The following is a 12,310-nucleotide window of genomic DNA, read 5'->3' as shown; positions in this document are numbered from 1 at the left end:
GAATTGGGGCAGGGATCCTGTCTGGCTCACTGTGTTCCAAGGTCTATGTGCATTATCTACTTAAGGAATAACCATATTGTTCAGAATGGACATAACAAGCTGATGACCTGGTTTATCAGGATGCTCAGAGGCAAGGAGGTAGACTCCTTTCCTCTATTTCCCCAGACTGGCAGCAACAAGTCTTCAGCAATTTTTTTTTAATCACGCAGAGATGGTGCTGAGGAAAACTTGAGCCAATTTACTTTTCTCTGGGATCCTGGCCAGTAAAACTGATCCCAAGCCTTTAATCTAGTCATTTGTAATCCAGTCATTTTTAGCATTTTCATTCAACTGCCAAATTTGCCTTGGACCCCTCTCCAAGGCTCAAAATCAGAAGACCAAGCAGGAGAGCCTCCTATAATCACCTCCCAGCAAACCTAAGCCCCAGGGAAATGGCAGGTTTGTGGGCCTTGTGCTTGCAAAGAAGAGTTCCATGCCTCAGTCTGTGAGCTCATCTCAAATGCTCAGACCCATAGATGCACTTCTGTAATTCACTCCAAAACACATTTATCAAATTTCAAAGGAAATGCCCTAGTTGTTAGTTCTACACATATGCCTACTAGAAACCAACTCCTGCTGAAGCATTTCCCCACTTAAAAAAGATTTAATTAAACATAACATTCTTGTTTTAACTCTGAGTCTAAAGAGGAAATCTGTCTAGAGACAGAGACTTTGAGATATCAATACAGAGGCAGCACACCAATAATCCATCGTGTCCCAGACACACCTTGCTGTCTTCCTGTCCGCGCCACCATCTGTGGTAGGTCCCACTATTTCTTCATGGCCCAAGCCAGGCACCGAGTCACATCCCAACCCACTCCTCACCTGCTCTTCACACAGCAGGGGGAGCACCCTTTTTAAAACTTTAAGTGTGACTGTATTCCTCCCTGCTTTAAATGTGGCTCCCTGATAAAATTCACACCATTTAACATTAACACTTAATAAACAGCCCTGCACTGATGTGCCTCTGAGAAGAGCCTCATTATTTTCTACACTTCCTTTGCATTCCAGTAGCTATGAAATGTCCATGTTCTAGGGGAAGCACAGTTTGAGAACTTCTAGTCTCCAATAACATATTGTTTAACAAAGAAATCTCACAAAATAATTTATCTACCTGGGAAATAAAAGCCATTTTCATCACATCTTGCGATAACTTTCTGGCCTTTGAGGTGATCCAGTTTTTTGGATTTGATTTTCTTTGTTGAATTTCCTTGAAATTTCTGTTGCTGAAAGATAAAACATGAATAATTGATAGAAAAAATCAATACAGGCAGTGCAAGTCACACATTTAGGTACCTCGGGTTCTCTGTTGAGAACCACAAGGCACATGTGCAGTGGCCACTGCTTCTGGGGAACTTCCTGCCTCTGTTGTTGGGAAGAGGCTCTCAACGCTCAACTGACCTGAGAACCTTGCCTGCAGAGAGTGAGACAGGATTTTCTCTCTAAACCTAATCAAGTTTTGTTAAAACAAAACCAAACCAAAAAAGCCAGCCTTTTCCAGATAACTTCAACAGAATTTAATATTTTAAATTTTAGAATTTAATTTTAAATTTTAATAGAATTTTAAATTCTAGAGTTATGTCTTAAAACATAATATCCAATATACCCATTATATAATCTACAATGCAACACACAAAAGAGCGAGCCAATATGAGCAGTTCTCAAGGCACAAAGCAATCAATAGGTCAAATGCTAAGATGACCCAGCTGTTGAAATAACCAGATAAAGGCTTTAAATCAGCAATTATAACCATAGCCCGTGATGTAAAAGTAAGCGCTTTTGAAGAGTGGCAATGTTTTTTTTTATTGTTGGTCAAGTACAGTTGTCTCCATCCCCCGCCACTACCTCCCACCTCGGCCATTACCACCCCCCACCCCTGATCCCACCTCCCCTTGGTTTTGTCCATGTGTCCTTTATGCATGTTCCTGAAAACCCTTCCCCTTTTGAAACAGAAACTATAAAAACAATGAAATGGAAATTTTAGAAGGAAAAATATCTGGAAGGACTCAGTAGCAGAATTGATATGACAGGATAGACATATCAACAGAAATTATTCAATCTGAAGAACACAGAGAAACAAAGATTTAAAAAATGAGCAAGGTCCTTCCTCCCTCTTTCAGATGATCCCTTCAAAGCCCAGCTCAGTCATAATCTCCCTGGGAAGATTTCACCAGGCAGTTTCAGAAAAAGCAAAGGTATATGCTCACAAAGAATATTATGTAGCCATTCATATATAATATGTACAGAAAGGCAAATTTATTGATTATTGGTTACAGAGGCTGAGGGTGCAAACAGATCAACTGCAAGTGGGCCTGAGGACCTTTCTGGGGTGATGGAAATTGCAAACACTGGGCTGTGGTGGCGGACAGCTCAGCCAGTTTTACTACACATCTCTAAATTGAAATAGGTGATTTTTATGGTGTCAAAATTCTATTTCTGTAAGTCCAGTTTTTATGGCAGCCATTTATAGTTTGCTCCACGTGAATGCACATGATATTTTGCACACCATGGATGACAAGAGCCAGTGAGTACAGAAGCTTCAGTAAAGTAACAAACAGAAACAGATTCACAGAGACAGAGGACAGACTGACAGCTGTCAGAGGGGAAGGGGCTGGGAGCTGGGTGAGGAGAGTGAAGGGGTGAGGAAAATAATTCCTCATAGACAGACTGCAGTACAATGATTACCAGAGGGAAAAGGGGTGGGGGAGGTAGGAGAGGGGTTGGGGGTGGGAAATGGTGACAGAAGGAGACTTGACTCGGGGTGGTCAACATACAATACAATCTACAGATGATGTGTTATAGAATTGTACACCTGAAACATATTATTATTATTTTATTAACCAATGTCACCTCAATAAATTCAATTAAAAAGTAAACTAATGAAAGAAAGAAAGAAAGAAAGAAAGAAAGAAAGAAAGAAAGAAAGAGAAATAAACCAAACATGCCTTTTTCTTCAAATCACTACATTATAGAAACTGGGGGTTTTCCTTCCTAGATTTTTTTCCCTTTCTTGATCATTAAGTTATTAATTCTTGGGTTTCTCAAAGAAATTAGTCTTTCTTCCCAGATTGCCCAGCAGCATCATTCTTCAGCTCCTCCTCTTTGCAGACCATCAAACGCCCCTCTCCTCCACAACACAAAGCCGACAGCAGGTATTTTCACATGTATTTCGATGTCATTTGCTTGCAGCGCTAAAGCTGTATCATAAATAAACTATTAAATGCATATTTTATGAGGTCATCTATAAGATTCCACTTAAGAAAGTCTCTAATTTATGAGGCAATTGACTACAAAAACTTAAAAAACTTCAGATGGTCTGAGCACCATTTGCTCTTGGGTCATTATTCAAGTTCAGGGCAGTTCGGATATAAGTGGGCTCGCTTCCATGGTGCCCTGATGTCCTGGGTTCTCTGGTAGCCTCTCTCAGTCAGACCTGTTTGGACATGCTTTCCAGGTTCATTAAAACAAGTGGGGGTATGGTTGATTTCCTGGGAGATGAAAACTGAGAGCCAGGTCCTCAGAAGTGAAGAAATAATGAACTAAGGGGTTAGAGTCTCTTGAAGGAATTGTTGGATATTATCAAATCTTCAGCCTATGCAGCCTATGCAGGGACAAAAATGCCAGATGAGCACTACCCTTTAGTTTATGATGTTCCCATTTAGCTGGCTTTTGCTTGGGTACCTCCCTTCTCAAGGAATTTTTTTTACTAATGCAGCCAGTAGGTCAGCATTACTGGTTTATGGTGAATGTTATCTGCTTGTTCCTGGGTGTCACCCAGAGGAGGGACCTAAGCACGCCTTTCCATGGGAGATGCAGAATGGCCTGAAGTCTGGAATGGCCTTGAAGGGAGGAGCCTGGACTAGGACACAGGAGAACCAGGGCTGAGTGCTTCCCAGCTGGCTGTGTGCCTTTGGGCAAACTTGTAAACTTTCTGAGCTTCAGTTTCTGCACGTGTAAAGTGAGGGGATGAAATGATCTCTAACCTCCTCTAGTTCCACAGTTTTGTCCAGGAGAGTCTAGGCCTTTTAGGAGACTGTTCTGCGTGGTGTGGGCCCAGCTCCCATTCAAAGATGCACAGGACCCATGCCCATGGATAGGTTCTCCCATGGGGAATCAGGCCTACAGTGTGCCTCAGCTGTTTTGAGTCTTGCTCTTGCTAAAAAACTCCCTCACCCTGATTTGAGACAGCAAATATTTACTGCAAAGTAACTTCCTAAAATCCATGCTAAACCTTCCAAGGATGAATGTAACCATAACCAGTTCAACCACTTTTCCCTTTGCATTTGCAAATATCCTTCTTCTGTGATGTGATTAGCGGCACTCTCTCCTTTGTCTCCTGTAAAAGGTAACCACCTAACGTGAACCTGTGCATAGTAAATGAGGACCATCATGTAATGTGCCCAATAAAGGCCAGTCACGGCAAGGGCTAAGGCTTTTGCTCCCCTTGAGAGAAAAGCCATGCTGTCCCTTTTTCTCCACCAGACTCGGTAGTCCGTGTGAATGTCTCTTTTCATCCATAATGACTTGGACACTGCAGGCCAGTGTCTGCATCAGGGCCTCATTAGGCCTTTTTGCACTACGGGAGAAACTGTCAGGCAACCTGTAAACAGGGACAGGAACATGAGAATGAATCCTTGTTTTCGGTTTTTACAATTTGAGGGAAATGTACCAGTCGGAACGATGAACATATATAGCAGTCTCCCATCCTCAGACTCTAAAGAGATGCCCACACTAGTTTCCTACAGTCAGGTAAAAGCCACGTAGAGTTTTCCAGCAGATCCATGATAGAATTATTGATAGGATTTACAAGTGCAAGAGTGTGGAACATGACAAATTAAATCAATTGTTACTTAAAACCTTTACATAAAGGTAAACTGCCATAAAGGTTACCTTTACACAAGGTTAACCTCCATGGCCACCTACTCCACACCAGCAGGACTTGCAGCAAGCACCAGCCGCCAGGGCAGTGCAGTTGGCCACCGAGGTGCCACCTGGCCTCTCTGCCTCCGGACGGATAACAACGCGTCATCTCAGAAAGATGTCATATCGCTTCCAGAAAGGCCTTTTCCCCCTTTAGAGTTAATCAACATGACAGGCAAGCCATTTATTAGAACCTATGCCTAGATACCTCTCAAAATTCTAAATGAGTATAATCACATAATTTATTTACCTAGCTCCGTTTTCTCTCTAGTATCCAAATTTTGACTTGATTCTTTCAATATCCTAGCCTGACTCTAACTTGTGAGATTGCTTTCTACACTGTCATAGGTACAAATCTCTGTGAAGTTGCCTGAAATCATCAGAGAGCTCTCTTTTTCCCTGTAGTTGTCACTCCCCAATTCATCTGATACAGGACAACCATACACTCTGCAAAGACCCCCCACTGGACAACAGTAGTGGGGGTCTTTGAATGGTAGCTCTGCAGATGCTTCCTGTTCATTTTTACACAATGAACATGCCACCTAAATATGCCTTCTACATGGTTAAAAAGTATCTTTCTTCAAATTATTCATTTTCCTCTGAGTTTACCTGAAAGGGCTTTGCATACATAACTCACATTTACTGTTTTTTATTTACAGCTGTTATTACTATGGGCAACAATTCGTTCCTCATTCTCACAGCACGTAACTTTACGGAAGAAACCATTCACTGTGCACTCAGCGACTCACCCAGGCTACAGTCAATTCAGCTCCATGGCAGAAGTAGGGGAACCATGAAAAACAAACCTGTGTGGACAGCGCTAATACAAGCGCTCCTTCCACAGAAATAGAGCCCTGGTTTCCAGGACGGAAGGACTTCGACCTGGGCAGTTAGACAAGCCATCCCTTCAGCCACGATGTTGGCAGCACCTTTCCAGAAAAATGGTATCTCACAGTTTTCAAATCTTGCCCAAGACCCTAAGACACGGTACAGCCCACCCAGAGACCATCCCAGCCCTGATGCTTTCCTCCCACATCTCACCCACCGCACAAGCCAACTACACACCTGTCGCTGTGTGTTAAAAAGAAATCCTTGGAGGATGAGAGTTGGAGGGGATGCGGAGTGAGGCCAGAAATGCCAGCACTAAGTCCATAAGCCCACGTGTCTCCAGGCTCTGGCACCTGAGCGCAGCTGCGTGCCAGCGTCCGTGAGGAGTCAGAGGGCTGAGCGGCTCCGTCAGGATGCTGCCCCGGGGTAATGCCATTTCGCCTTGTCTCCACATCCAGAGAATCCCAATTCCCTATTTTGCCAGATTCAATTACCAGGTGATGTGGAGCAGGATCCAAAATGGTGCCACCCTCCCTTCATTTCGTTATTTAACTTTCAAACCATGCTCTCCAGTTTGCATTGGTGAAGGTAGTGAACTTACTAAGTGTTTGAAGCTTTCAAATTTTCCATTTAAACAACACGTTTCCACATCAGGTACAGAATGCATTTCTAGAATTTACCTAGAATTAGTCTTTGGCTCAAAATGTGTTATAAAACCACCACTAAATATTTTTTCCTGCCCCAAATCAGTGAACTGCTGTCACACAGCAGCTCCAACATGCTTCTCTGTCCATGTCTTGTCCTTAAAGCTAACAAAGTCTGAGACTGCTGTAACCAAGACGATGTGCATAGTGTCTGTGGTTTTGCTTTCCTCTCTCTAGGATGCCTAATTGTAAGGGCAGAGCTTTAGCACACTGTCTCTGTTATTGATTCAACTTCCTTTAAGACCTTGGTGAGGAGGGCAGGCCCAGCCTGGAGCATTTTCTGACCTTCACTCTCTCTCCTCTTATTTAGATTTAGAGGGGTTTCCTCTACTCCTAGAGCATCTAGGGTCTGCAGCCCTTTTAAAAATGAGCTCTGGAGAGAGAATGAGAAAAAAGACCTTATAGGAAAATATCAATCAGGAGTGGCAATCTCCCACCCAGCCCCTCCAGGCTGTGGGGTGTTGACACATTATAAATGAGTTGGAAGGCTTTGGTGTGCTTTCCTTTCCAGAGCATTTACATTTTAACAGGAGGCAAACTGCTATGCCAAAGGAGTGAAGCTCTAAGTAGAAATTTCTGCCTCAGCCCTGCCCTTTTGAAGAGGGAGCTAAGTTTCCTTGCAAAATCTTTCAGAAGCACAGCAGGTTGACACTGGGGCTCACGGGGACATGAGGGATAAGGCATGTGAGTCCAAGGCTTGAGCGGGGAGCTGCGGGCAGGAGGGCAAGCTGAGAGAACTACCATCTCCCTTCAGAAGTCTCGGGTACTTGGCATTGCTTTAAGATCCAAAGGGGTGGAGGCGGATGCTTCTGTAGAGTTGTTTGCCCCTCCTTCTCTTCAGGAAATAATGTAACTTTAGAAAACACAGAAGGAGAAACACATCCCCAAATTCTGCGCAGTTTCTATTTCCCTCTGCAGGATGCTTCCAGAGCAGATCACCAGCTGGGTGAGCCGTACCTTGCTCTCATCTCAGTCCGCTGTTCCCTGTGCTGTGTGAACTGCCCCTTGGAAGCTCAGGATACAATGGCAGGGTGAAGGCCTGACTTAGAAAGCAGCTCTCTCCTCTCCAGCACGGCACCGCACTGGGCTGCGGAGTTCACCACTGAGAGCAAGATCTCCAGTGAAACACCCATCAGTAGCAACTCAAAGGGCTTTTGTGAAAGGATGAACTCTGTGTGTGTGGAACCAGCAGAAGACCTAATAAACATGCATTAGATGCTCAATGAAATGATTTCCCTAACTTGATGAGCAAACTTGTAACATCTCAGGGAATATTCTCTCCTTGCTCTTTCAGGGAAAAGTCAAACTGAAAAACTCTTGAAATGTTTTAAATATGTAAATCTGAATATTACCATAGTGCTGAGGTCTGTGCTCTGATGGTACTGATACAGTTACCCAACAGCTTGCTGCTACTCTAGAGACGAACGCAAGGCACACATCTGAGCCACTTTTGTGTCATTGCCTGGAGTGTGACCCACACTAGCTGTCTACTATGGCCGTGTATAAATAACTCACACAGGCTGTAGTTGAAGAATAAATTCTGGGCCTTTAAGAAAACTCTGTAAGAGATCTCTGAGCTGGTTACTCTGGTCCACTCACCTGCCCAAAAATCTATTCTCTGCCATGCCCTGCTCTATGCCCAGGAGGCCAACCCCCAAGGGTGGCACCACCCTATTTCCCTTCCTGGATGGCGTCTGGATGGGGTGGTCCAATGGGAGGCAAAAGGTCAGAGGGTCTGCAGGAGGAGGAAAGATGGGGGCTCTGGTTCTGCCACTGTCCCGCCCTTTGTCTCTGGGGCACTACCTCCCCCCATGTCCGACTGCTGCTCACAGGACTCCAGCAGCACTCTCTCCTTCTGCCCTTCAAGTCCAGGGGGGATGGCTCTTCCTGCGCTTGCCAGGCACTGGGGGCCTCAGATCCCCTGCTGACTGCCTCATACCTACCCCTACCTCTGGAAAAAGTCCCTTTGCTAATGTTTCTTCACTTGGACCAACTAAATGGGAGTCTGGTTCCTGCCTGGACTCTATGATCAGCCCTCTACACTCAGTTCATCCAGACAGGGAGGTGCATGACCATCTGCGAACCTGTTCAGGGCAGAATTTGTGACTATGGAAAAGAGACCTAGAGGCAGGAGAGGGCTGCGGATCACCCAGCCAAGGTCCCCAGCAGAGAGGATTGCTGGGACTTCTGTCATGTCAGGGATCCCTGGAGCTGATGCCACCTTTCCGCTCAGGAACATCAGATACCAGCGAGGTAACGTTTTCGGGGATGTGCAGGGTTTGTGGGAGTTTTCCTTCCTTTCTTTTAATTTCCTTCAGTGACTGGTGCCCCTGAGCAGGTTTCTCCCCTTCAGCCCCCACTGACTGGGGCACAGTCGTGCAGGTGGCTTCCTCTCCGACCCATCAGGGCACCTCATGGTCCCTCTGAGATTTCAGCCCCACCGTGCCACACGTCCTGTCCTAGCACCACTCCTCAGGAGCCCATCGGTCCGGTTTCCAGATGTTAACTTATCGCTGATGTACTGGCCTGAAGGTGCGCGCGCCATTCTTCCTGCGACGGTGACGTCACTGGACGCATGTGCGGCGTGGCCCAGGCCTGCGGTGTCCCCACCCTCACACCCGGGCTCACGTGCCTCTGCAGCACAGCTCTCAGTCACTGTGGGCGAGTCTTCCCGCCAGACCCACGTGTCCGCGCCACAGACCAAGCTTTTTACCAGTGGAAGGAGAGAGGGTTAAGATGTGGTGCCCCTTCTCCCTTTGCCGAGGGAGCATTGGTAACTGTAAAAGGGTGGGTCATGATGCAAGAATGACAACTGGTCCAATGCTTATTTGGGAACAAAGATAATCACTCTACTTAGTTCTGACTTCATTTTATACAACTCCAAGAAACCTCTCTCTAAGTCTTCCCGACTAACGTTCTCCCGTACAGTGTAAAAGTCGCAGCCCAACACAGTGTTTTGAAATCCAAGGTCTGTCTCCCTCATTCTCTGTGTCCCGTCACAGTCTCACCCGCATCCTCCCTCATGTGCGTTTTCTCTTTTTCCTGGACTCTTCGTCACGTACTGGAACACTCGTTCCCAGTTCCCAAAGGCCAGAGACTCACACATCCTTGCCAGTCACAGCTCTGCAAGGTAAACACGTGCGCCCAGCTGTGTAAGGACATTTCCAAGGCCTCCTCTAGGGCTGCTCACAGCTGCTTACAGCTGAACAAGATTTCCTGCCTCCAAATTTCCCAATGAGGTCGAATTTGTGAGTGCAGACCGCCCACTGGTCTTTCTGGGCCTAGATGCTGTGGGATTCGCCATGGAGAACAATCCTTATTTACGAAGGAAATGGCCAGGTCTCCCCATGTGGGAAGGTTAACTGTGATGCAGGTGCCTTCTGATTTCCACCTCTGAAAGCTCAGGATGGGCCCACAAGGTGAAACTGCAATCTCGGCAACAAGAAGTGCTAGCAAGGGAGTTGTTAGGGGAATTTAAAATTTCAGACTTACGATCTGTCCTTTCATTATGTGGTCACATTCAAAGAAACTTTGATCACCTTTTGCTACATAGAATCAATAAATCTAGGGGGTCTTAATGAGTGACAAAAAGTTTCATTCTCTTCAGTCTATAATCATTAACCAAACCCTTGGCCTTCGCTAAAAGGACTTAGCATGAGCCTCTGCTTGTGTGCACGCCAGTGCAGGTGATGTGCGCCTGGCACTCACACTCCCCCCAGGACCTCACAGGGCCTTGCGGGCTGGAGCGGTGTTCCCACGCTGGTTGAGACCCATTAGTGGGCCATGAAATCGATCCATGAGCATGACAAAACAGAATCAAATATCTCAGAATACATCACACATGGTAAGGAGAAGTATCATTTTAAGAAAATAATGAGCAACCTCTTCCAGGGCTGAGGGCCTTGCAAAGTATGGAAAAAGCTCTGAAGACAAGGTGCAGAGTACTCCCCCCATTCATCACCCGCAGACAATTGTCCTGGGTGCGTGGACACTCCCCTGAACAGACAGTGGGGGCGCTGGGCACCCCATGTGGGCACAAGGCAGTAAAGGGAGAGCCTCAGCCCCTGACCAATAAGAGGGCAGAGCAGACCCATCGATACCATTACACAAATGAAATTCCTTCTCTCACTCTGGTTCATGCTCAAGTTCTCACCATCTCTCTGGTTTTCTTCCCTGCGAAGATCTTGAAACAAAAATCTTCACTTCCTATATGTACTTCTTGACTTCTACCCACACCTTCACCCACTGTAAACTGCTTTCTGCTCCCACACTTCCATGAAATTATTCTGGCTAAGACCACTAGTCATCTCCCTCTTGACAAACAAAATGGCTTTCAGACATCATTCTGTGTGATTTTCAAGACTCCTCAGAAACCACCTCACTGATGGGAAGAGTGACAGTGGGTAATACAGGCTGAGTGCATACACTGTGCGTTTAGTGCAGCACACTGTCCTAAGCATATCACAGGCATTGTCTCACAACCATTTTGTGGGCTTTTCTTTTTTAAAGACAAGGGAACTAGGCTTAGAGGGCCTGGCTGAGGTCACACAGCCAGAAAGTGGCAGCACTGAAGCCTGCGTTCATCTTGGCTCTTGCATCACAGCTCGCCTCCCAGGCCAGCTGCTCTTGCAACTTCCCTGCTCCCATGCCTCACTGTCCACTCTCTTCCTCTCTCAACGCCACAAACGACCTCCAGGTGTACCTCCTTAACTTAGATTGCTCTCCTCTGCTCCAGCACGTGCTGTCTGCAGGTCTTTCTCGCCTGGATGCCTCACAGCCATGTAAGAATCAAGAGGACCTAAAGGTATTTACCTTTCCCTGAAAATATATTTTTCCACTAATTACACTTCTTCCTCTTATCCATTTTTTCATTTATTAATTCAAATACTTATGAGTGCCTATCAGGTGCCATGGCATAGGAGTACCTAAAACACAGTGGACAAAGTCCCACCCTTCTACTAGGGGAGACAGATTGTGCACAAACATATACAGAATGTCCAGTAGTTAAATGTGCTTTGAAGGAAACATAAATGTGCTCAGGGGTTAGAGAATGGCAGGGTGTGTAGATAGGCTGTCCAGGGACTACCTGTGTCCCCGAGAAGCAGAGGTGGTGTGGAGGTGGTTGACAGTGCTTCTGCCTCCCCAGTTGTTTGACACAGAAATCTGTGGGCATCCTCAACTTTGACCCGGCTCACCCCACACATGCACTTGCCACCAGTTCGAGTCTCCGCTCCCCACTCCCTCCGCACTGTTCCAGCTCCGCCCAAGGACTCGGCACCTCTCAACGGAGTGCTGCTCCTGGCTGTGGTTTTTCCCCTCTGCATTGGCCTCGTCTTGCTGTCAGAATAATTCTTCTAAGACACAAATTTGTTAACGTCTTCCATTTGCTGAAATCCCTCTCTGGGCATTCATTTCCCACCTGTAAGAGTCCCTGGTCCTGGGAGAGAATTCCAAGTTCCTCACATTCTAGCGCCATCTTCCCTTCCCTGCCTTGTCTCCTGCCACGTCCCTGGTGAATGCGCCATGTTACCCCCACCTTCCTGCCTTTTCACAGACTATTTCCTTCACTCAGAACATCTCTCACACCCCAACCCTTATGTTACCATCCCCTCCATGAAGCTTTTGCCAGCTTCCCTACCAGAAGTGGTCACTTTTTTCCACTTGCCAGTTGTTCTACAGGTGTGCCTCTGTTGTCATATTTACGATACTCTTATGTGAGGATCTGAGTTTCATTCATTCAATAAATATTTGTGCATGCTAACTGTGTGCCAGACACCATTCTCAGTGCTATGAATACAGCTACAAATAAGGCCAGACAA

At 46.1% G+C, this 12,310-nt stretch overlaps 1 protein-coding gene across 1 annotated transcript in view; it reads right to left on the bottom strand.

Moving 5' to 3' along the window:
* Positions 1–12,310, bottom strand: part of VWA3B (von Willebrand factor A domain containing 3B) — a 204,174-nt gene that overhangs the window by 14,783 nt on the left and 177,081 nt on the right. Inside the window, exon 23 of the mRNA XM_045826975.1 lies at positions 1,154–1,265. Within this exon, the coding sequence (XP_045682931.1) occupies positions 1,154–1,265 (112 nt within the window). The remainder of the gene's footprint in view (positions 1–1,153; positions 1,266–12,310) is intronic.

Source organism: Phyllostomus hastatus, unplaced genomic scaffold (assembly GCF_019186645.2).
Source record: "Phyllostomus hastatus isolate PE091 unplaced genomic scaffold, TTU_PhHast_1.1 phas_scaffold_78, whole genome shotgun sequence".
Taxonomy (NCBI): Eukaryota; Metazoa; Chordata; class Mammalia; order Chiroptera; family Phyllostomidae; genus Phyllostomus; species Phyllostomus hastatus.
The sequence above is the reverse complement of the archived record's forward strand: the minus strand, read 5'-3'. Positions and strand labels throughout refer to the sequence as shown.